Raw genomic sequence first — 25311 nt, forward strand, 5'->3', positions numbered from 1 at the left:
CAGGAAGGTGCTTCAGCGACTGCTAGAGAATTGGCTGTTCGTTAAAGCAGAGAAGTGCGCTTGTCCTTCTTCCCACACATTCTTCAACGGAGGATTCCTCACGGATCTGCACCCTACTACCACGATGCATACACGCCTACAAACACACTCTTCACGGAGAATTCCTCATGGATCTGCTCTCTGCACGACCATGACGCACCATGGTCAATAAATTTTGTGAACTGTTCCTCTGCTCTTGGGCCTCTTGCTTTCTGACAAAAATACTTTTACTCTAACGCATTATATGAAAAACTATACATTTTAATGCTTGTATTACAGACCCACCTACATTTACAAACTTATTCCAGTGTGAATACTTTCCATGGTAGCTCACCTGATAGTGTGTTAGGGCTTTTAGGACACTATTGGTTAGGTTTAGCTGTAAGTTTTAGGTTAAATAGGTATGTTTTACTCATTAAAACCTCCATCAAACATTTACATTAAAAAACATTTCTGATTATGACACCATTTTAATTGTTTTGGCGCCCCCCACTGGACATTTCACTAGGAAATTAGAAAACGTGTAATACAGCATATAATTCTGGCTTGCAGAAATGTTGCCATGGTCACGTAAATTTCATGCAATATGGATGTATATGTTGTTTGTGAAAAACATGTTTTTTTTTTTTTCAAAATGAACGGCTATTTTTTAATGGCCATCAATGGAGTATGATTTATTTCCATTTTTTTTTTCTTTTGCCAGAATTTTTTTTTTGCCTAGTTATGGCATCTACAGTACTAGCAGAGGTTTACTGTCAAAGCTAACCAGCCAAACCATTATCCCCTGGTCCAAACCATGGCCGTGTTTGGCAACAGGCATTATTTTAGCTATTCTATTTGGTGATGCTAGTGGCACAAAAATCTTCACACATTTAAAAGTTCTTCAAACAATTTCAGTCAATTTCACTGTGATCGATAGCTTTACATGTCAGTTAGAGGGCTATTCCTGTCGGTTCTTGACCAATTTAAGCTGATATATGGTCCAGACCTGTGCAAGACTAGACAAACTTTGACATGAAAATTTGAATCGTTGACCATAGGAAGTTGCTTGGTTTGGCAGTGGCTTCTGAGGGCAGTGCTTCATACATAACTAGCTATACTGAATATTCACAGTGGATGAGAAAATCATTTTAGTGGTGAGTTTGTTTATAACTTCACTCTCCCAGAGAATAAAGTGCAGCACTAAAAGACGTTACTTGGTAATAGGGCTTCATTGTTGGTTACTTCCCTTGATATTGTCATATTGTCATTGTGATGATTAATGTCCATTAGGGATGCACTGATCCTATACCTGTATCGGTACTTGCTGCGATACTGACATTTTTAACCAGATTGAGTATTGGTCTGTTGTGTCACAAACACACATAACATGCACGGACTAATGACGCGCTGCTGTTTTTAGCTCTCAGAGGGGCACGCAATAAGTGAGCACTCTACACAAACTACATCTCAGATGTAGATGCTTGATCATTCCATTAGCTTATCCTCACGTGACCTGCATCCTTCTGCGTGTTTTGTCTTTGCTATACGCTATGCATAATTTAATTTAAACAGTCTGATCTCAGTTCAGAACAATCTGGGCTGTCAGTAAAGGGTTAAACTTTTGACGCACTGAGTTTGTCTTTGGGAGAAACGCCAACAAAACTACATCTGGTAAAAACCTTGTTACGTTTTTACATTGAAACCTGTTTGAGTCAAAAGACTAGAGTCTCTTGTTTCATTTGATATGCAATTTTGAATGTTTGAGTGATTTATCGCAAAATGGTAGGCTGTTAAACGCATTGACTACTTACGAGGGCTATAGGCTACAGAAATCCGATATTCACTGTGCATTATCACATTGGCTGGGTTTCCATCCACACATTTTTATGTGTAGTTTGGGATATTGCATAAAAACTGCTGGATGGAAACACCAAGATGCAAATAAAATCTCCAAAATGTGCACAAAAAATAAATAAAAAAAAAACCTGCATACGCTCGCTTGAGATGGATACATTTTTTATTCAATAAGAAGAAATGTGCATAAACTATGATAGAAACACATTTACCAAATTAACTCCTATTGAATTGATTAGGAATTCAAGATGCGCATTAAAAAAAGTCATGTGACTGAATAAATTGTTCATAACAGGATTAACCAGCGGACCAATCACCACATCTGAAATATTGCTCTGGTCATCCTGAAATAATGGTGTCCTGAAAATCCAAAGCATGCACAGAGGAAATAAGATGAATATAAACTTGAACTGTGCCGAAGAGCAGGTTTATTGACACTTAAAAAATATTTTATAGATACGGATAGCAATGCACACACATAGTGCTCCCAGACATGAGACAAGTTCTTTACAGTGTTTTGTCTATGTGCTCTAAACCGCAAGTATTTTATTAATAAAAGAGTCAGAGTGGCTACAAATTCTCCGGAAGTGATGACTTTGTTCTTTTGAACACAGGGGATGGAAACGTGGCTTTATTCGCACATTGTTTTTGCAATATTATGGTTTTTCACATAAATTAAATTCACAACTTGGATGAAAGCATATCTATTGAGAATCAATGGGTTTATCCAAATGCTGAAAAATTTCCTAACATCTGACCAAAAGTTCAGTTTCAGGCTGCAGATGATGTTTGCACCACTCAACATGGTTGGCAGACATGGGGCAATGATAACCAGTACATAGATTCAGAATTTATAATGTGTAATTTTATTCTAACATGGTTGGCAGTGATTGGACGATGCTGGCCGTTACTTTGCCTGAATTATGCTCATTTCTGACTGGTAAAATGCTTCAGCACTCTCTTGTTTGTTTGACTGTGCAAAGAGAGAACATTGAGGTTTATTCGCCAAAGTAGAAAAAAAAACCCCATTGTAACATAAAAGTCAAATCAAGTCAAATCATTTTTATTTGTATAGTTTGTTACTTGTGCTTTTCCCAACACACACTGTTTCAAAGCAGCTTTACACAGAATCAGCTGTAATGTCTGTAAACATTATAACCAACACTCCTGGAAATATAATAAATAATTTGATTAAAAAAAAATTGACTTTCTATAGCTTGGAATTATTTGAAATGAGATAAAACTTAGTCCCGCTGTCCCCATATGAGGACATCAACTATTGCTCAGTTTGTAATCTTTTTGCATGTTTATTGGGGGCTACTAGTTACAAATCAAAAAGGCAAATGAAAAATGCACGCAGCAGTCGCGCTCAGGTCTCAGGAGGTTATAACATGCATTGACATCAAAACCAGAGGTAATTTATCAGATTTTGAATGAAAAGCATAATAAACTACTGTGAACTAACCCACACACAACATTTTGAGGTCACCGTCTTCCTTGAGTGTTTCATCCAAATTAAAAACCCCAGGGTTTTCAAATTAAGAAATTACAATTGAAATACATTACTATTGTGTAATACAATTCTAATATATGTTATTATATCATTTGTATTGTATTATTTAAATTTGTATTAAGATTGAAAAGGGGACTGATATCCTATTACAACTTAGGTGAACAAAAAAAGAGCTATGAATCCATTGAAGTCCAGATACAAGTAAAAAAAAAAAGAAAAATGTTTTTTTTTTTTTTTTTTTACTGTTTACTGGAATTACTGTTAATTTTGTTGCTGCACCATCCAGTAAAATAAAGTTTTTCTTAATAGAATACACATTTTTGTACTTTACATATAAAAGAGTACCCCCAATCAGTTCCACAAAGTGCAGTTCAGATATTCTAAACTGATTAAAAAAACAACAACGCTGATAGCGAATCGCGATCAGGATCAGTATCAGTATCGGCCAATAGAGTTCGGAATTGGACTGGGAGACTATATCCCAAATGTCCATTAATAGAAATTGCATTTAATGCTTTATTTGTTTAACTGTTTTATAAGCTGAATATGCTTTTTATACGTCAGTAAATTAACTTTACATTAGCCCACTTGGTAGCATAACAAAACTAAACTGTTATTACATTTTTGAATAAATAATTCACAGAAATAGACACAACAATATTAAAACTCTCCCATTATAATGACTGTAGCTGTCATGCACTGCAGGTTTACACTGTTTTGAGTCTTGCAGTTTAGCCCGAACTCTCTGACGCTCTGCACACAGAGTCCTGTACTCTCGCAAATGCTCTCATTATAAACGAAGCTGTCTACACAGCACAATAAAACACTTATTTTACACAGTGTCTGATTATAATGGGAGCATTCTAGTTTTTGTCACATTGCTCGTTTGCAGTGTATTTACCATCATTTACATTGCAAGCGAGTGTCAGGGAATGTTTCTTCAGCACTAATTTTCATGTGCCACCTTGTAAACAGAGATAAAACATGAAGCAAGCATCTGTGCATCGGATCATTTAAAACTTGCGCATTAGGATCGGTTGTCATTACCGATAGGATAACAGACTAATTTATGTGTCTCTGATTCACCATTAATTTTCATTGTGCGATGGCCATGGCTGGGATTTGTTAGAATACTCAGCCTGCTGCAAAAACATGTTTGCCAACCCGATGTCAGCAAACATGAACACGCACAGGGATCGACAGGTCAAGAGTGTTTTTAAGCATGGGCTGCTCCCCTTATCCTTTATGTTGTTGTTGTTGATGTTTACAGACTAGTTAGACAAAATATAAGATAGTAAAAGAACTGATTTTATTCTGCGTATTACAGTCCGTTGACTGCAGCATAAAGTGAACGCCATTTCTCTCACATGATACAACTGCTGAAGACAGGCTTAATATTATGACTAACTGCCTGAGGAAATACCTGATTTAATTTCAATTGGCGCCTCCTAGACTGATGTGCTCGGCTGAGGTGGGTGGAACAGTAGAAAATACAGGCTGGATCTAATAGATGAAAGGGATGTCAAGAAAAATTAGGTTTATAGCACAACCTAAGGTGTTTTTCAATGTACACACACATTATAATCTGCTCTGTTGCTTTGTAATAAAAATTTTGTTTTGTAAATTTACATACTGGAGAGATGTAAATAAATATGAAAATAAATAGCTTCTACTCGTACACATGTATTATATTTTTAAGCTTTTGCATTAATTTGCATTAGTGTGTACAAACACAATATATCAATTATAAGTGAGTTCCATGAACTTTGTTGGCTTAAAAATCCATAACATTAAAATCTGAAATACTACTAACAGAACTGAGGTTGTGGGGAATACCCATAAGCCCTTGCGCTTGAAAAATTTAAGCATGCTTGTCTGGTCAAAAAGAACTTATTGGGGCTATTACTTAGTTGTTATTAAGAATTCATAGAGATTTTAGCTGTTTTTAGTATTATTGATATTGTTTTACTGTAACTAGTTGTTTAGTGTAGTCACCATTTGGGTGATTAGTGTTCCCTTTGGTGAAATTGGATCCTGTTCAATCCAGTTATTTGTAGCTGAAATGTAGCTTCATCTGCATTTCATTGGGAATCAAGTTTAATGCCTGGTCTAAGTCAGTATTTTCATTAGAGTCCATTAAATTAGGCAGAAGCATTCATATAAATGTTCATTTGAAACAACATGCTATTATTTGTTCAATCTTATTCATAAATATGCTATATACAGTTGAATGAACTGATTGAAAAGTTGCGATGAAGATGCGATGAAAAGTTTTTGCTGACATAAAATGGCCCTAAATTGAATTTACATAAAAAGCAAGATGCAAAAATGCTACATATATATTTTAAGATGCAAAAATGCAACACACTATTTTTTTTTTCAGTGCGCGATCAAATCACTTCAGGAGACATGGATTAAATCACTTGAGTCGCATATATTGCTAATTTCATGGGGTCCTTAACAGTCAAATAAAACTCAGTTTAGCTCTCTATTTAAAAATGTGACTTTAAAAGTGCTCGGTGAACTCTGGAATCCTGTGGTATTATCTCTTCCACCACAGATTCAGGAATCAATCGCTGGAAAAGTGAAAAACTAGCAGTGCTGGGTGTAATCCAATTAATTAACCAAAGTAATTAGTTACTGTAATGTTATTGCTTTTAGTCCAAAAGTAGTGTAATGCATTACATTTTAAATTCTTGTAATCAGATTACAGTTACTGACTTTCAATAAATGTAATTACTTTTAAGTACATTATAGGTTTATGCATATCTCTAATACATTATTTATGTAGAATACATGAATTATGGCCCCGTTTTGAGTCATTGTGAAGGAGAAATGTGAGGTGCTGAGTGTATGACTTGTGTGTAATAAGGAACGAGGAATAAATATAGACATTATTTTGAATTTGTTGAGCAGAAAAGTGTTTTAGAAAGTAAAAGAAATTAGTAATGCGATTACTTTTTCAATGACGTAATTAGTAAAGTAATCTGATTACAATTTTAGATAGCCTACATAATTTGTAGTGGATTGCTATTTTTAAGTAACTTACCCAACATTGATAACCAGGGCGTCAACCAGTGCTAGGACAGCTGTCATGTCTTCTCAGTGAACCCCACTGCACATAAACAAACGAGCATCATGCAACAGGAGTGAACATTTTTTTTTTTTCAAAAAACAAATTGACTTCTCTTTATTCATATAATTTAAAAAAAATAAAAAATAATAAAAAAAAAAAAAAAAAAAAAAACCTTTTGCACAGTCGTCCGCATCAGTACCAACATGTGTAAACGGATGTCGGAAAAGCAAACAAATACCCATCAGTGTACCGAAATGCCTAAATAACTTTGTCATGTGCCCATGCGTTGTAAATAAATATCACAGAAACATAAGGTTAAACCCATATCATCATTAATAAAAAGTAAAATAAATGGCATAAATGAAACTTTTAATATGAATCACTGAAATACGAGCCAAAAGTTCTCATAGTTTGTGCCTAAATATAGTAAAATAATACCAATTAAAAATAAATAGCCTACACTAAATACAAATATATATATATATATATATATATATATATATATATATATATATATATATATATATATATATATATATATATTAAACATCAAACGTGGTATTATTATCTGCATTTAATTATATTATGACTTAAGTTTAATAGAATATAGACTGTCTGATCTACTTACCATCATCGTCCAGCTAATTTGAGGGAATTTCTGTCAACATGCGCTCGAGGGAAAATAATCCTCAGCATCCGAGAGCAAAACTTGTTGTTGTGGTGCAGGGGGAAATAAACAGTATGGCAACTTCCCCCAAGAAAGTAAATTCCAAAAAGATTTTCAGCTGAAAAAATAACTGAAGACTGTGGTCAAGTGTGCAAAACGCCTGAGAGACCAGAGCCATGAGCGGTTCCGCTTACTCATTATAGACCGAGAGCGAAATTATCAATTTTACTATGGCTGAGGTCTGGCTCATGAATATTAAGTAGGTCATTCCAATTTAGCGCAGCCTAGCTCGGTCAACTATTCATTGCCTCGGCCTTGGCTTATAAATATGTTAATTAGGATCTGCTGACGTAGTATAGTCATCTTCCAATGGAGTGGGGTTTTCGTTTGAATATTAAGAACTTGCCCTTCACCATAGTAAACGTAGCAATTTCTCAAAGCTAAAAAGACACCGACGCCAGACCGACTCCGTGCGAAGGCGAACGCTTCCTAGAGCACTAAAAAGGTGACGAGTGAAGTTTCATATTTCAAACTGGCAGTGTTTATGTATTTATGTATTTATGAGGAAGTCCACAAAAGAAGCGCCACTTCCATTATTGGAAATGAAACTACAATTAAGAAAGGTGATTTTATTATTTTGTATGTTGGTTCAAATCCCTCTTAAATTAGTATATATATATATATATATATATATATATATATATATATATATATATATATATATATATATATACACACACATTGAATATAATAATAATAATTATAATTATATATATATATAATAATTATTATTATTATTATTATATTCAATGTATAAATATATATATATATATATATATATATATATATATATATATATATATATATATATACATTGAATATAATAATAATAATAATAATAATAATAATAATAATAATTATGTATATATATATATATATATATATATTTAAAAATAAAAACATTGAAAACATTGAGCAAGTTAAATATTTATATACATTATGTTAGTATTTATTATACTGCCTTAAATTTATGCTGATTTAAATATGTAAAAAAATAATTTATTACAGGTTAGACAAAAAAAATCGTTTTTTATTAACATATTTAAATAATTAATATATATATATATATATATATATATATATATATATATATATATATATATATATATATATATATATATATATATATTTTTTTTTTTTTTTTTTTTTTTTTTAATTCTGTCCTCCAAACTAAATTCAATTTCATCATATTTTTGCTATAGCTGTTGAGTAATTAAGTAAACACAATAAAAACACTGGCAAGGGTCAACTGTAAAATGCAGTTTCGTGAATTGCTATGTGTTTCATCATTGTTTTATTATTCTATTTTCTGGAAAGCTGTTTAAGCAAGTTCCACTGTGACAACTTACCCCTCACCGTGTGACAACATGCCCCGATAACGTGTGTTCAATGAACTGTATCTTTTTAGCGTGTGAACATTCAATAGCTTTTTCATAAGGCCAGTACACAAACTGACTTATAAACCTACTCTGAGAAATATTTACTGGAGAGAAAAAAAGAAGTGTGTCAACTAGCCCCGGTCTCCTCAACCTACTGTAATTTTGTACGTACGAAGCGTGCGCGCGCCACCTACTGAGTCAAACAGCAAAATTGCATAGCTCTCTGGTAGATTAGTTGAAAATATTACATTAAAAAAGAAAGAAAACTCTGGCTGGTGTGGTTGGCAGAAATTCACTGTAAAATTATAATGGCAAAGTTTCAAGACATTAGGACATGACATATTGGTGTCTGTATATTTTATAGTTCAAAACCATATGTCATTGAATGATAATATGCAAATAAACCATCCTGCTTGAACAATTGAAATCTGCTGTTTTCTTTAAAATATATAACCACCATCATAGTACAGTTGGTAAAAGATTTCATCAAAATTCACCTTTCCATTAAGCAAATAAACAACATAGACAGTTCACAGTGTTGCCCACACGAAGACACAACACCATCACACATTTGACATTAACATTACACAGCAAATAATGTAACAAAAAACAGCCCAATGTACATAACAGATAAAAAAATAAGTTGAAACATAACTATTCAAATAAATGTAATAAATCTGTATGCATCACACTTGAATGAAATTTTACAGTAAAACTAAATGTATCATCTATAAGATAAAACACCCAATGTGCATAACTGACACTAAAAATAAGAAGAAACAAAACTATTCCCACAAAATATAATGAAATGTAATAGGTCACGCAGGGACTTTTGGGAACGCCAGATTATGGTTATGTATTCTCTTGTTAAACATAATATACATTTTTACAATTAATTGCAAGATAAAATCATATTTTTACATATAAAAAACAAACCAATTAGCGTTTTTTTACTGTAGCATTTTTGCATTCTTTTACCGTTAAAATGAAAACAATTTACGTGGTAATGGTGAATGTGCCAGAGTCAGAGTGTTTACAGTCCTAATGTTCATCATGTTGTACCACAAGGACTATACTGTTACAGTGTGAATCAAATTAATGTCCTAGTCACATTTAACCCTGTAGACTAAAATGTACATGCTGATTAGTATTCATAATCATTTAGTAGCAGTATTGATCATTATGTCTTTATGTTATGTTGTGTAATCAAGGCATGCCTAAAGCCTGTCTCCAAACCCCCAAATCAAAAGAAAAACAAGAAATAATATTTTGCACAGAGAAACCTAATTTAAAAACTTTTTTTTCATTGTGACATTATTTTCATGCCAATTAAGCAAATCTACCCACAAAATTGTCATTATCGTATGTGACCTGATATTTTACTTTTGAGTTTTTTGTCTTACCTGTAATAAAGTATTTTATTACATATATAAATCAGCATAAATTTAAGGCAGTATAATAAATACTAACATAATGTATATAAATATTTAACTTGTTCAATGTTTTTAATGTTTTTATTTTTTTTTTTTTTGCATTACAGTAATGAGAAGGTGGGAGGGTGTATTTTTTTTGTAAATACCAGAACCGAATAATTTTTATGACTTTCGGATCTGTTAACGGTTCTCAAACTGGCATTCCTCTGTGGATGCAGACAGAACACTGTAGTCTAATAAATGCACTGACAGAGTTTCCTATACCATTCAGCGATAACAACACTAAATCAGCAGCGGAAAACATACAGCATGTGTTGTTCGATTTCCCGAACGATTGACTCTTATGAGTCGGTCCTTTAAAATCTACAGATCGCAACATACAGCGTGACCAGTGGCCATACTCCCAAACAAATGTGTCATATAGGTTCATTTGGATCTACAGCGCACAACTGTTATGTGCACAGAATGGGGGCAGCAGGGGCGCATGCCATCTAAAGGTGCCCTTTAGGTCGTCCAGAAAAGGGGGGGAAATGTTAATAATTAAATTATAATAGTTAAATAAACTAAATTAAAATCTCAAAATAATCTCACAATAATAGTAATAATATGTTATGAGGTTGAACGAATGACTCTTATAATTCGAATGAATGACTCTTATAATTCGGTTCTTTTGTATCGACAACGTGCAACATACAGCATGGCCCGAACCATTGACTCTTATTAGTCAGTTCATTTGAATCTACACAACAACACATTCAGCGCTATTTCTAGAACGAATGATTCTTATCTGCCGGTACTTTTTAGTGAATCAATAACTTAATGAACCGCAAGAAAAGTCATTCATTTATCCATAAATGACTTGAAATTAATATACATATATACAGTATATTTTCTATTGTGTAATGCGAAGCCTCCTTTAGGCTTGTGAAATCAGAGTAATTACTAGACTGTTGATATGGATGTGTAGGCTACTGTAGATGTCTGTCTATACCCTTAAGGCCTATTCAGACCAACACCGAATTTTCGGTGCAAATAGTTGTTCCGAATTATCTTTTGAATTGGAACAATTCCCATGGCCCTGTTTACATCGGGCTTTTGTCATTTATCCAGAGTCGCTGCTGTTGCACAATCAAGTGCGTTGGTGGCACTACTCAACTGGCAAACACAGTGCGAATGCTCTTTTACTCCTCTCATGCACAAAAACTCTGAATTCAATACCAATATGCAGTAAATGAATAATATTGAGGCTGTAAGAACATTATTTATTTATTTATTTATTTTTCTCCCCTTTTTCTCCCCAATTTGGAATTCCCAATTCCCTCTACTTAGTAGGTCCTTGTGGTGGTGCGGTTACTCACCTCAATCCGGGTGGCAGAGGACAAGTCTCAGTTGCCTCCACTTCTGAGACCGTCAATCCGTGCATCTGATCACGTGGCTCGCTGTGCATGACACCGTAGAGACTCCCAGCATGTGGAGGCTCATGCTACTCTCCGCGATCCACGCATAACTTACCACACGCCCCATTGAGAGCGAGAACCACTAATCGTGACCACGAGGAGGTTACCCCATGTGACTCTACCCTCCCTAGCAACCGGGCCAATTTGGTTGCTTAGGAGGTCTGGCTGGAGTCACTCAGCACGCCCTGGATTTGAACTCGTGACTCCAGGGGTGGTAGTCAGCGTCAATACTCGCTGACCTACCCAGGCCCCCTGTAAGCACATTATTATTATTGTTATTTATTTATTTTTTTTCTCCCCCAGTTTGGAATGCCCATTTCCCAATGCGCTTTAGGTCCTCGTGGTGGTGTAGTGACTCGCCTCAATCCGGGTGGCGGAGGACGAATCTCAGTTGCCTCTGCGTCTGAGACCGTCAATCCGCGCATTTTATAACGTGGCTTGTTGAGCGCGTTACCACGGAGACGTAGCGCATGTGGAGGCTTCACGCTATTCTCCGTGACATCCACGCACAACTCACCACGCGCCCCATCGAGAGCGAGAACCACATTATAGAGACCACGAGGAGGTTACCCTATGTGACTCTACCCACCCTAGCAACCGGGCCAATTTGGTTGCTTAGGAGACCTGGCTGGAGTCACTCAGCATGCCCTGGATTCAAACTCGTGACTCCAGGAGTGGTAGTCAGCGTCTTTACTCGCTGAGCTACCTAGGCCCCCAAAGCACATTGTTTAATTTTTAGAAACTAATGTGCTGATACATCATATTATAGCCTATAATATACTTGATGTTTTGTCTTAATATACATTATTTAATATGTATAGCCTATTACTGCACCTGTTTTATTATTCTGGCATAAAAAAGTCCACTTAGTGAACTTTCTCCAAATTTGTCTGTGTGGGGATAAGTTACACAGTAAGCCTACTGAGTGCAATCATTTTACACTATTATCTACAAGCGAGACTGTTGAGCAAGTGTAAGACCAGCAGCTATAATACAGTTTAATGTGGTTTTGTGTATCAAATGCAGATTAAGTACTTCATGCAGGAATAGCTTTTCAAACAGAGCAACAAGGGCATATTATTATTCTGTGGGCGGAATAAATGAATCAATGGAGTGCACTTTGACTGCTGTTCAAATCTGTGTAATGGGACAACATCCATATAGTAAAGAAGGACAACGCAGAAGGATTGATTTTAATGGAAAACCACGAAAGAGAGAACCCCAGCGTTGAACAGGTGACTTTGCGCATTATCTAATAATTTACTGAATTCTCTTAGGCCTGCATAATCTGAAGTCTAGGACACTTAAAACGTTCCTTATGTGACTTTTTGTCATTTCAGAAGGAAGATGACAGGGATTTTTTGTTGTCCCCGCAAAACCACACGGGGAAAGGTGGAACTAGCTCGATGTCTTCAGCCACTTTTAATTTCATCAATTCTATTATCGGATCCAGAATTATTGGTAGGCTAATGTTTTGATGTCGATTCTTCACCAAATTAAAATAAAATAATAGCTTTTTTCTTCCGTGTATAGTTTTGGTTGCTATCTTCAAATAATTTTAAATAGACCTGAATATTTGTATATTTTTAATAAAATATATATTTGTCCTCAAAGAATTTTAAATAAACCAGAATTTTTATCATATTTAGGCTATTTTGAAATATTTCTTTAAAAACTACATTCTTCCATATAAATGCATGTTTCAAAGCTTATTACGAATGTTTAGATGGGATCAAGTTTATTAGATCATTATTAGAAGCAGACCAACAGACTGGCTTAGATTCCATGCGGTTCAGAATCATATGACTCTAGAACAGCCACAGTCAGTTCACATGCCTCTCAACTCGAGGGAAAAAACACACAAATATTTTTTTTGGTCCTGTGATATATCTTTGGGCATAGAGAAGGTCAGCATTTAATGTTTTAATGTATGAGTTCTTGTTACTGTTTCATACATTACCCAAAGTGGCTGGGTCTAGTTCTCACACTATCTCCACAGTGAGTGAATAACCTAATTCTCAGAGTTGGTTTATTTTTTTTATGCAAGTGCTGTATAGGCGTGTACAACTCTTGACTGCAAAAATATTGAATATATAGATTTACTCTGCCCAGAAAAGAAAAGAAAATAATTGTGAGGCATGTTGTCACACTATGGGTGAGCTGTCATATGGGAACCTATTATAGGCTTTTCAGTAAAAAAATAAATAAATAAACAAAAAATTAACTATGAAACACAAAACAATTCAAGAAACAGCAAAATGGAAAAAGGTAACATACAAAATATTGTACAACTTATACACTGTAAAAAAACATTTTTTTTATTATTATTGTCAGATAACCTACAATGAATACCCGAATAAGTTGACTCTACTCAATTGATGGAGTAAACTCATTTCCTCCTTTGAATTGAGTAATGGCATGTCCAAAACTTGTGTAATTAAGTTCACTTAACTTGATGTTCATATAGAATTAACTTAACTATTTAAGTCAAGTCAAATGTATATGTATAGCGGCGTTGTTTCAAAGCAGCTGTACATGAAATTATGCTATAACAGAAAATGAATTAATAAAATGCCAATATTAGTTATTTATGTTTAGAACTATTAATGGTTAAAATGAGTAAACTAAGTAAGTGTTGTGGGTCAATGATTAAACAAAATGATTTTGTATAAACTATAAGTTTTAGTGTTAAAGTGCTTGAAGTCATCCCAATAACTGAGGAAATATACGTAGATGCATTATCCTTTGATTTTGGCCGATGAAGGCTTTTTTTAGTGGTTAATTCATTTTCTGTGTAGTTTAAGAGAGTGTTGTCGCTCCTTTGACCAAGTTGATATAGGTATCATTCAGTGAGGAGCGTCACTGTCCGGCTGGAAGCTTATGGCAGGTAATTTTTGTGAACTCCATCCTGAGCCCATGCTTCAGAAAGTGGCTCATGAAGAATTCCATGTCTTTGAGTTTGCATCAATTCATCCTCTGTGAAGTTTGTCTTAGTAGACTAAAGTGAAGTCTGGCTGGCACATGCTGCAGTTGGTCATCATCCCTCAGCGACACAGTGGGAATCGGACATCAGGAAGGACCGGAGATGGATCTGGCAGGCTCTGGTATCCTCAGGATATAATAAAAAAAAAATTATTATAAAAAAATTTGCTAGATTTACGCTGCTAAATAAGGCAGAAACGCATCATAACAGTCTGTGAAAAAGGTCTATTGTAGCAAAACCTCCTCCTCGACCTTTCAGATGAGGCTCATGTTTATAACATTAACCTGAGGAAGCAGACTCATTTAAACTAATATATTAATCTGTTTTAATCCAAGTTTCAGTCAAGCAGAGCGAATCCAAACTATGATCTGAAATAATTTCATTTACAATTTAGTGATTTGGATGAAAGCGATGCAAGCTAATGTTTAGTAGTCCTACCTTTATATGATGTTTATCTTCAGTTTCAAGTTTGACATCAGTACATTTTTTTCTAAATTACTTATTGAGGGTTTTGTGTTTGGTAGGTCAGGGAACAGACACAGTCTCTATATGATAATAGGTGATTCATTCTCTATGTGTTGTAGTCAGGGTTGGGCTGTAACGGAATACATGTAACAGTGTTACGTATTCAGAATACAAAAACGAAGTAACTGCATTCAGCCCCCATTACGTTTTCAAGCACCTGTATTCAGTATACAGTTACTTTATAAAATTCTGTTAGAATACTTATCTCATAATGAACACAACAACAAAAATCTTGTCAATCAAGTGATTTTTTTGGGATACTTTAATAATGGACCAAGGCAGTTGCGGATTTCAGCATGGGCGACACGGGTAGCCGCCCGAGGTGGCATCTTGCCGGGGGTGGCACGGACCTCCCCTTCAGCCTTCAGTTGTTGTTGTGGTGGTGGTTTTTGATCAGCGGGGTTTTGAGATCGATGTGAATCCCTCATGTAATTGTTGTTGTTGTGCACGGTAAAACCCACATAGCTGTATCGCATTAAAAAGTATAAAAGCGGGGAAAAAATCAATGTGCGCGAAAAAAAAATGTGAGAGATTAAAGATTAAATGCTGAAAATGAAAAGATAAGCAATGCTAAGCAGGCTAGCAGGCTACAAACATGAGCGTTAGCAGCAACAGGAACATTTATACATATAAATGATGCGATCCAAAGTGCATTTGAACAGCGGTGAAACACTTTCTTATGATGTGTTACATTCATACGAGCAGACAGAGAAGTAAGTTTGAAGTAAGTTTGGAGCACAAGAAATAGAAATAAACCTTGTGTAAATTGTCAGCTTTACGCTAAGTTAAAATGATATTTCTATCCATTTTACATGCACGTTTCCATGCACGATCATATTTTTTTATCAAGAAAATTCACGTTGGATCATAATTTCTTTTTTCTAGTAAGACCTTTGATATTAGGGCAAAAATCATATTCTTGATAATAATTTTTGTATTGTTTTCCTGTAAAAATATCTAAAAATCTTTAAAACAAAATTAATTTGATTGATCTTGTTTTAGAAACAACACTGCATAAGATATTTAGGTTTTTCAGAGAATGTATTTTTAACATGTGTATTTTGTCTTACTGTACTGGCAGAGTTTTTATAGTCAAAACAAGTGAAAAAATCTACCAGTGCTGAAGAAGTAATCCAAAGTATTTAGAATACATTACTGACCTTGAGTAATCTAACGGAATACATTACAAATTACATTTTACAGCATGTATTCTGAAATCTGTAGTGGAATACATTTCAAAAGTAACCCTCCCAACCCTGACTCTACTTTAGTTGCACATGCACAAGGAGAACTGAGACTAAGGCATTTTTCACAGTGTACACTAAAAGCCCTAATGTTATCATTACTGGAAAAATCAAGTTGTCTTCATTAAACATTACTTGAAATGTCCAGTTATGGGCTCATAACTTAAATATCCTTTTTCCTAATGTAATAAAGGACATTAACAGTTTTTTGAACTATCTAAATGAACTGGTTTTATTCCATCCAAAATTTTTATTTAATCTGACTAAATTTACCTGATAATAAATAATAGTAGTTTACACCAACAAACATTATTTTATGGCTTAGGTCATGTAGAAATAGATAATTGAGGAAACAATTACAGGGTACCATTTAATTCAATGTAAAATAAAAATATGATGACATTGTAATTTTTGTTTGGAGTATAGAATTCACAAATAGTGTCATAATTTCTGACAATTTTGAACTAGATGTTTGAAACCAACATAGTAAGGAAAACACACATTTGTGTAATTGGACTTTCGACACAGAATCTTGTATGTATAACCCTTGTGACAACTTCCCTATAACAACTTCTGATAAGAAAACAGTCAGTCCATCATTAATTCAACTCAGATCTTTCCCACTATACCCAGTATGTATTTCAGAGTGAACAAGTCCTTCATATATCAGTGATTTCTCTGTTTACTTTGATTAGGTTTACCATATTCCATGAGTCAGGCTGGCCTCCCTCTGGGACTTTTCTTGCTTACTCTGGTTGCTTTCATTACAGGTATGCGTTGTGCATGCTCCGTTAATTATGTATTTAGATGACATTGGCACTAATATTGGTTTGGAACGACATGAGTGTGAGTAAATTATTTACATTTGGAACATTTTGAACAAAAAATTTTTTTCTTCTGCAGATTACTCTATTATCCTGCTGGTCAGAGGGGGAAATCTGTCTGACACTAACAGTTATCAGTCTCTGGTGCAAAGCACATTTGGGCTGATAGGATATTTGATTCTGTCAGCTCTACAGTTTATGTACCCATTCATTGGTAACAGATATTACTTTGTCCTTATGACCCTTTGTTGTATTTACATTCAGAAACGGAGTGAGATTTTAATGAAAATAAACCTTTTGCCTCCATTGTTTCCCACATATAGCAATGATCAGCTACAACATCATAACAGGTGATACCCTGACCAAAGTGTTTATGAGAATCCAAGGAGGTAAGCAGTTTATTAAGGAATAAATATTCTGTCATTTACTCACCCTCATGTTGTTCCAAACCTGTATGACTTCCTTTTTTCCCACAAAACATGAAAAGATATATTGGGCAGAACATTAGCCTCATTCGCCATTCTCTTTCATTGTATGGAAAAAATACAATGTATATGAATGGTAACGGAGGCTAACATTCTGCCTAACATCTCCTTTTGTGTTGCATGTATGAAATTAAGTTTTAGAATGATAGAATTTTAATTTTGGTGTGAACGATTCCTTTATGTATTTAAATAATATATAATAATATTTACAAGTTTTAAAGTCATAGTGTCACGAAATTGGAGTAAAGACCCAAGCGCTGGAGACGAATAAATGTTTAACAAAACAAAATACAAAGAAAAACTCACAAGGGAGATATAAACATGAAGCAAGACAAAATGGAAAAGATAAGCCAATAATAAAACAAGAACTCACAGGAACTGACTGACTAGACAGGGGAACAAAATGAAATGCAACAATCTGACAGGGCAGACGAGACAAAGGAGAAACTATATATGTATATATATATATATATAAAAGAACATTGAAGACAGGTGCCACCAATAATACTAATGAGCAGCGTGAATCTGATTGCGTTGCTGAGCAGCAACTGTGAGAAACACGAGGGAGAGAGGAAAACGCAAGCACATGGGACAACCTGAGAGATGGGCGGAGGAGACTGCCACAATTCTGCCCAATCAAGCATAAAACAAGACCAAAGTAGCAGGATCATGACAGGATGGACAATGGGATGGACCAGGGTGGCGCCTACAGGACAGGCCAGGATAGCGCCAGCGAGAAGGACCAGGGAGGAGCCAGCAGGTCAGAGCAGAGCGATGCCAGCAGGATGGACCAGAAGGAGCCGACAGATTGGACCAGGGTGGCGCTAACGGGACAGACCAGGATAGCGCTGGCGAGGTGGACCAGGGAGGAGCCGGCGAGTCAAACCAGAACAATGCCAGCAGGATGGACAAGTGTATAGCAGCTTGGCAGCTGGACTATGCTTGGCTGCTGGACTAGTCGAGATGACTTGACATGACAGTGATGATTTGACATGCCGGTTTGACTTGGTGTGGTGGCTTGATTTGTCGTGATGGTTTGGCTTGAAGTGACTGCTTGACTAGGTATAGTGACTTGACTATGTGTGGTGGTTTGGCTAAGTGTGTCGACTTAAAGTGTGGTTACTAGACTTGGCAACTTGTCTTGACGTGACAGCTTGAGTGGACAAGACTTGACTGGACACGGGGTCTTGAACAGGCTCGTCGACGTCCACAGGGAACAGGACGGAGTTGATGACCACAGGGAAGTGGGCAGGCTCAGCACAGTCTCAGGGAACTGGACAGGCTCAGGGAACTGGTCAGGCTGTGCGGCCTCCTAGGGGTCGGCAGAGGGAATGGGTGGGAAGGCTGCAGCAAGCTCAACTGATGGGCTAGGCTTCCTTCTCCGGGACTTGGAGGAAATGGATGAGATGTCTGCCTTCAGGTGGGGGAATGACATCATTCTCGGACTGGAATGAAGGCTGGAAACCTCCCGAGACACAGGCTGAATCAACCGCCTCCCATTTCATGGCCAGCCTGATAAGTCTCAAGAAAGTCTCCATTCCCACCCTCATCTTGGACACAGGACCTAATGGGCTCATTAAGACCCTCCCTAAAACACTCAATCAGGTAGGCCTGATTGTATCCCAGATCCAACGGCAATGCCAAAAACTCAAAAGCATACCCCCACACAGACTTATCCTCCTACCGTAACCTGTAGAGCTTATCGACCCGCGCCACTCTCTGACGAACAGAAAAACCAGGCTTGAGGGAAAAACAAATACATCTCCGCTGGGTCCACAATTGGTCAGATCGTTCTGTCACGAATTTGGAGGAAAGACCCAAGCGCTGGAGATGAGTAAATGTTTATTTAACTAAACAAATTACAAACAAAAACTCTCACGAGGGAGAAATAAACATGAAGCAAGACAAAATGGAAAAGATATCAAGCCAATAATAAAATGAGAACTCACAGGAACCTGACTAGACAGGGGAACAGAATGAAACACAACGATCTGACAGGGCAGACGAGACAAAGGAGAAACTAAATAGAAAAAGGAACATTGAAGACAGGTGCCGCCAATAATACTAAGGAGCAGCGCAAATCAGCACTGCCGACAACGAGGGAGAGAGGTAAACACAAGCACATGGGACAACCTGACAGATGGGTGGAGGAGACTGCCACAATCCTTCCACAACAAGAATAAAACAGAGACCAAAGTAGCAGGATCATGACACATAGTTCCTTATCTTGGGTCTAAATTTCTTGTAGTGTTTTGAGAGGATTACTCATCCAAAAACATGAATCCATGTTTTCTTCTTGAAAGTAGAGACCTAATGTGTATTCTTGCAGTTGGTCCCGGGGACATTCTTACCGAGAGACATTTTGTTATACTGGTGTCTACTGTTCTCTTCACTCTTCCCCTATCTCTCTATAGAGACATAGGAAAGCTGGGAAAGGTAAAGGATTACAAGTTATTCACTCTTTTGATGAACAAAATAGTATCTCTTTTATTTTTAAATAAAGTAGTATGTATAAATATAATCATTTTTGATTTACAGTATTAAAGGAATAGTAGTTCATTCAAAAAGTACTTTTATTATTATTTACAAACCCTCGTTTTTTTCCCCAAGTCTTCATGTAGCTGTTTTCCACACACTGACAGTTTATAGTGACCATGTCTGTGAAGCTCAAAAAAGGACAAAAAACATGTCATATACAAGATCCGGTGGCAATTCGGCATCAAACCTGATGTGCTCACACACTATTTTTTGAAAGAGATAGTGAATGAAATTTTAGAGCTTTAGCAGAGGGTAAAAATATCAGTGAATAGCTATTTAAATGGCCAGTCTGTTCCTCACACAAACCTATCTTGTGGCTTCAGAGGACTTGGAATAAAGCAGTCATATGGACTACTTTTATGGCGCTTTTATTGTATTATTTGTTATTTTTGTAGCTTGACAGGTCACTATGTACTGGCATATGGAAAAAACTGCATTAAGACTGTTCAAATAATCTCTTTATGTGTTCCTAAGGAAAAATATAATATAAAAATAACAGCATACAGATTTGGAACAACATGAGTGTGAGTAAATAATAGCAGAATTTAAATTTTTGGGTGAATAATTATTTTCACTGGAAGATGATTCAACTCCCTCCCTTCCTCTGTTTCAGGTATCATTGTTGTCCATGCTTTTTACTGTTGCCATTCTCATCACAGTGATCGTGAGAGCAGCAACTCTTGGACCACAGATGTACAAAAGCTCTCTTCCCCTCTGTGTGCATTCATTAACACCATCCACCATATGCTGATATTTGCCTAAATATTAGCCTCACTGCCGCTCAGACTAATATTTACCCTTTTAAAGAAGTGACCCCAATGAACTTGCTTTATCGGTTTTATTTATTTAAGATTAATTTTTTTTACTTTCCATTAGATTTTTTGCCTTTATTTGGTGAGGCATGTAGTGACTTTGAGTGGTGCTTGCTAAGGCAGATTTTGCTCACACTTATATTTAGTTATCCGAACAAACCTCTAACCCTAAATATACTCACGTTTTTATTTGTCTACAGACCTCCATCAGAGGGTGCATGGGTGTTTGCTCAGTGGAATGCAATTCAGGCAATTGCTGTCATGTCTTTTGGTGAGGCTTTACTTTCATTGAACACCGCACTGTTTCAGAGTGGTCAGAGATAACACAGTGTTTTGACCGTTTATGCCAAATACTTAATCAGTTCATTGAAATGTATTCTTAATCTGGACAAATATGGCTGTTAAATCAACATCAGATGCGAAAGTAGCTGTAAATCATGCATGATATATCAAAACACAATACACACTCTGCTAGAATACATCTTAAAAAATTGTCCAGTCTCGGTGTTGATTATGCAGCTCTCTACTGTCTACTGTCACAGATTTTATGTCATCACTGTTTGTGAGTTGTTGAGGGTGTGTTTAAAGTGAATATTTTATTTATTTATTTATTTTCATTAAAAAAAACACTTAATATTAGCAACACATTCAACCATGCTCACCCCTAAGACAGTGAATTCAGATGTCTGACAGCTACAGGTCACTACGGTGAACTGAGGCACTAAACCCATAGCTAAATAGGCTTAAAGGAATGCTCCAGGTTCAAATATGCTCAGCATTTGTGGTATAACGTTGATTACCACATAAATTATATTAATATTGCCAATATTCTGTGGTAATCAACATTATGCTACAAATGCTGTTAATTGAGCATAGCATTCTTTTAAAAAAGAGTATTATGAAATATACTGTATTAATTGTTAGATAACAGATTTTAAAAAATGCATTTCGGTTCTCTCAGCCCTGTTTTGACATTCTTAATATCTTTTCAGCTTTTATCTGTCACCACAACAGCTTTATGATCTATGGATCACTGCAGGAGCCCACATTGAGTAACTGGTCTCTTGTCACACACATGTCCGTGGGCTCGGCCGCATTGGTCAGTGCTGTATTTGCAGCTGCAGGCTATGCAACTTTTACTGGCTACACACAGGGTAAATGAACTGTGTAACAAAATCAGCACCTGCTACTTCGATAAGACTGGAAAATGGGCAGTAAACAATGCATGCATTGCAATTTGAACACAAATTGATGTTTTCCTGTTGTGTTTCTTTCCTGCAGGTGATATATTTGAGAACTACTGCAGGAATGATAACTTGGCAACGTTTGGCCGGTTGTGCTATGGTGTCAGTATCATCACCACATTCCCTCTGGAGTGCTTTGTTACCCGTGAGGTAGAACTGTATTTAGACACCAGTACACTACACCATCGATATTTTCAGATAGGCATCAGCTAATAACCATGTACCCGCTTGGCTGATCAGCATCAGTGTTAGTACCCCTTTATATCAGTTTAAAAATCTACCAACAACATTGTTATAGATATTTTTAAAAAAAAATTTTTTTTTTTTATAAAAGGATAAAGTTGATGATCCATGTTGTCAGCATGATTTCAGAAAGTTCCAAAGAGCATCTTGTGTGCTTCAGCAGAAGCAATAAAATCCTTTTTTTTTAATTTATTTATTTATTTATTTTTTCATTTAATTAGTGCCTAGAAATAGTGGAGAATTTTAAATATGTCTTCGTCATTTTATGGCATTACTTTTGTTTTCAAATTTTCAAAACCTTTAAACTATGTTTATTTCTAGGTTTAAATACAAAACAAAAACTAATAAAAACAGATGTGTCAAATGTGGCCTTTTAAAAAGTGCCATGCTTGTTTTAGTATTTTAAAAGTGTTCTAATAACCTGCAATTTGCTTCTTTTTTTATGGTTTCCATACTGTGTCCAGGTGATCTCCAATGTCATTTTTAAAGGAGAACTCAGTAACACAGCCCATGTCATCGTTACCTTGGTGATCATCTCAGCAACGACTGCAATTTCCCTCTCTTATGACTGTCTGGGTAATGTATTGGAACTAAATGTGAGTTTTCCAGTTGATTCATCAACATCTAAAAAGTTAAATCACCAGAAGAACAAACTATAAGAGTAAAACGTGTGAAAATCTACCAAACTTTGTGCTGTTTGTGTCTGTGTAGCAACTGCTGCTGCAGATACTTCTGAAAAATTCCAGAGTTAGCAAGATCCCGATCAGTTCAGAATGATCTTAAGTGTTTAAACGCCACATTTCAGCACAGGTTGTTTTGTGAAAATGCCACAATGCAAAGTAGCTTTGCAATAAAGGCTGTTATTGAAGAATTGAGCAGTTAGAGAGACAGTAAATTCTCAGCAAAATGCTGTTTCTCATTTCACATGTGAAGGTAGCGTTTACATATCATTTTTGTAGCCACAGCAGCAAAAAATGACAGAGGTCAGAGAGAAGTTTTAAAATGGTCATGGAAAACTAAATTGTTTACTCGCCCTCATGCCATCCCAGATGTGAATGACTTTCTTTCTTCTGCTATACACAAATGAAGAGTTTTAGAAAAATATCTCAGCTCTGTAGGTCCATACAATGCAATTGAATGGTGACTAAAATGTTGAAGCTCCAAAAAGCACATAAAGGCAGCATAAAAGTAATCCATACTACTCCAGTGGTTTAATCCATGTCTTCAGAAGTGATATGATTGGTGTGGTTGAGAAACAGATCAGTATTTAATTCCTTTTTTACTGTAAATCATCTTCTTTTTTTGGTGATTCTGATTCTTTGTGCATACTGCCACCTACTGATCATGGCTGGTCAAAGGTGGAGATTTATAATAAAAAAGGACTTAAATACTGATCTGTTTCTCACCCTCACCTAACTTATAACATCTGAAGACATGGATTAAACCACTGGAGTCATATGGGTTACTTTTATGCTGCCTTTATGTGCTTTTTGAGCTGCAAAGTTCCAGCCACCCTTCTCTTGCAATGTATGGACCTACAGAGCTGAGATGTTCTTCTAAAAATGTTTGTTTGTGTTCTGCAGAAGAAAGAAAGTCATACACATCTGGGATGGCATGAGGGTGAGTAAATGATGGGAGAATTTTCAATTTTGGGTGAACCATTCCTTTAATTCTGGATGTTTACATGTTGGACCGAACTCCTGTGGACTCTGAGAATGCTCTTTTAGTTATCTTAATCATGTATGAAAGGCTGTATCTTAATCCTGTCATGCGGTCATCACACATACCTTGAACTTCCAGAATCTTTAACACTAAGCTAGCAAATGTCTCTCTTTGCTTGTAGAGATGTTTAAGTTTTTCTGTCTTTTTACTGTTGTGTATTTGTGTCTCTCTCAGGGTGTTCTGAGTGCCACACCCCTCATCTTCATCTTTCCTGCCGCCTGCTTTCTGAAGCTCTCTGATGGCCGCTGGCTTCGTGGGGGAAATCTAATTCCCAGTATCATCCTGGTGGCAGGTGTTTGTGTTATGATAATCGGTTTTGTCATGATGGTGCTGTTTCCTCAGGACTGTTCACACGGAGCAGAGATGTTCTACTGTACTGTCCCCAACACCTCAGTTCTCAGCACCACTCCACCGAGCAGTGTATTACGGATTACTAACGCCACACAGAATGTCAGCATTTTCTGACATTTAAACATTGAAACATAAAAATTTAACAGTTATGCTGGAGCCTTTTTACAGTACTATATGTTGTTTTCTTGTGATAAATTGTTAAGGCAATTGTTGTGTTACTTGTGTATGAAATAAATGACGAAAAACAAGTCATGCAAAATATTTTTTTCAGAATGTGTTTTCAAGCAGAGTTAGTCTAACATTGTGTTTAAAGGAATAGTTTGCCCAAAATGTGTTCACCATTTACTCAAAATATTTACACACAAGATTTGTGAAGAAATTTGATGTTAAACACAGGCACAATGTCCCTCTTCAATTAAAAAAAAGCTTCCCCTTTAAAAAACAAAAAACAAAATTGAGCGTAGGCCTACCATTATAATGCAAATGTGTTTGTATGGCACTTATTTGTTTTATTACACATTTATTTGTCCCCTTTTTCTCCCAATATGGAATGCCCAATTTCCACTTCCACTGTAGGTCCTTGAGGTGGCATGGTTACTCACCTCAATCTGGGTGGCGGAGGACAAGTCCCAGTTGCCTCTGTTTCTGAGACAGTCAATCTGTGCATCTTATCATGTGACTTGCTGTGCATGACACTGCAGAGACTCACAGCATGTGGAGGCTCATGCTACTCTCTGCGATCCACGCATAACTTACCATGTGCCCCATTGAGAGCGAGAACCCCTAATCACGACCACAAGGAGGTTACCCCATGTTACTCTACCCTCTCTAGCAACCAGGTCAATTTGGTTGCTTAGGAGACCTGGCTAGAGTCACTCAG

At 36.1% G+C, this 25311-nt stretch overlaps 2 protein-coding genes across 3 annotated transcripts in view; one reads left to right on the forward strand and one right to left on the reverse strand.

Moving 5' to 3' along the window:
* Nucleotides 1-7223, reverse strand: part of scn1laa (sodium channel, voltage-gated, type I-like, alpha) — a 91619-nt gene extending 84396 nt beyond the window's left edge. The window contains exons 1-2 of the mRNA XM_051710272.1: nucleotides 7093-7223; nucleotides 6438-6503 (exon numbers count right to left, since the gene is read on the reverse strand). The gene's annotated coding sequence lies outside the window, so the exon portion shown is untranslated. The remainder of the gene's footprint in view (nucleotides 1-6437; nucleotides 6504-7092) is intronic.
* A 5390-nt stretch (nucleotides 7224-12613) lies between these two features.
* Nucleotides 12614-24581, forward strand: slc38a11 (solute carrier family 38 member 11). Of its 2 annotated transcripts, XM_051710568.1 has the most exons (12): nucleotides 12614-12695; nucleotides 12801-12921; nucleotides 16908-16982; nucleotides 17116-17250; nucleotides 17360-17425; nucleotides 19851-19957; nucleotides 20673-20752; nucleotides 21072-21142; nucleotides 21864-22025; nucleotides 22153-22265; nucleotides 22823-22954; nucleotides 24255-24581. In XM_051710568.1, exons 1-12 carry the CDS (start codon nucleotides 12657-12659, stop codon nucleotides 24543-24545), a joined length of 1392 nt encoding a protein of 463 aa, XP_051566528.1. In that variant the 5' UTR covers nucleotides 12614-12656; the 3' UTR covers nucleotides 24546-24581. The 2 variants fall into 2 exon arrangements, with proteins under 2 accessions (XP_051566528.1, XP_051566529.1); XM_051710569.1 differs by lacking the exons at nucleotides 12614-12695; nucleotides 12801-12921; nucleotides 17360-17425 and having other exon boundaries at nucleotides 16834-16982.
* The last annotated feature ends 730 nt before the right edge of the window (nucleotides 24582-25311 follow it).

The sequence above is a fragment of the Myxocyprinus asiaticus genome, chromosome 11 (assembly GCF_019703515.2).
Source record: "Myxocyprinus asiaticus isolate MX2 ecotype Aquarium Trade chromosome 11, UBuf_Myxa_2, whole genome shotgun sequence".
NCBI classification, from domain to species: Eukaryota; Metazoa; Chordata; class Actinopteri; order Cypriniformes; family Catostomidae; genus Myxocyprinus; species Myxocyprinus asiaticus.

Coding starts and splice junctions, on each gene's coding strand:
- slc38a11 (XM_051710568.1), top strand. CDS start 12,657: ATGGAAAACCACGAAAGAGAGAACCCCAGCGTTGAACAG. Junction 20,753..21,071: donor GCAACTCTTGGACCACAGAT/GTACAAAAGCTC, acceptor ATTTGTCTACAG/ACCTCCATCAGAGGGTGCAT. Junction 21,143..21,863: donor AATTGCTGTCATGTCTTTTG/GTGAGGCTTTAC, acceptor ATATCTTTTCAG/CTTTTATCTGTCACCACAAC.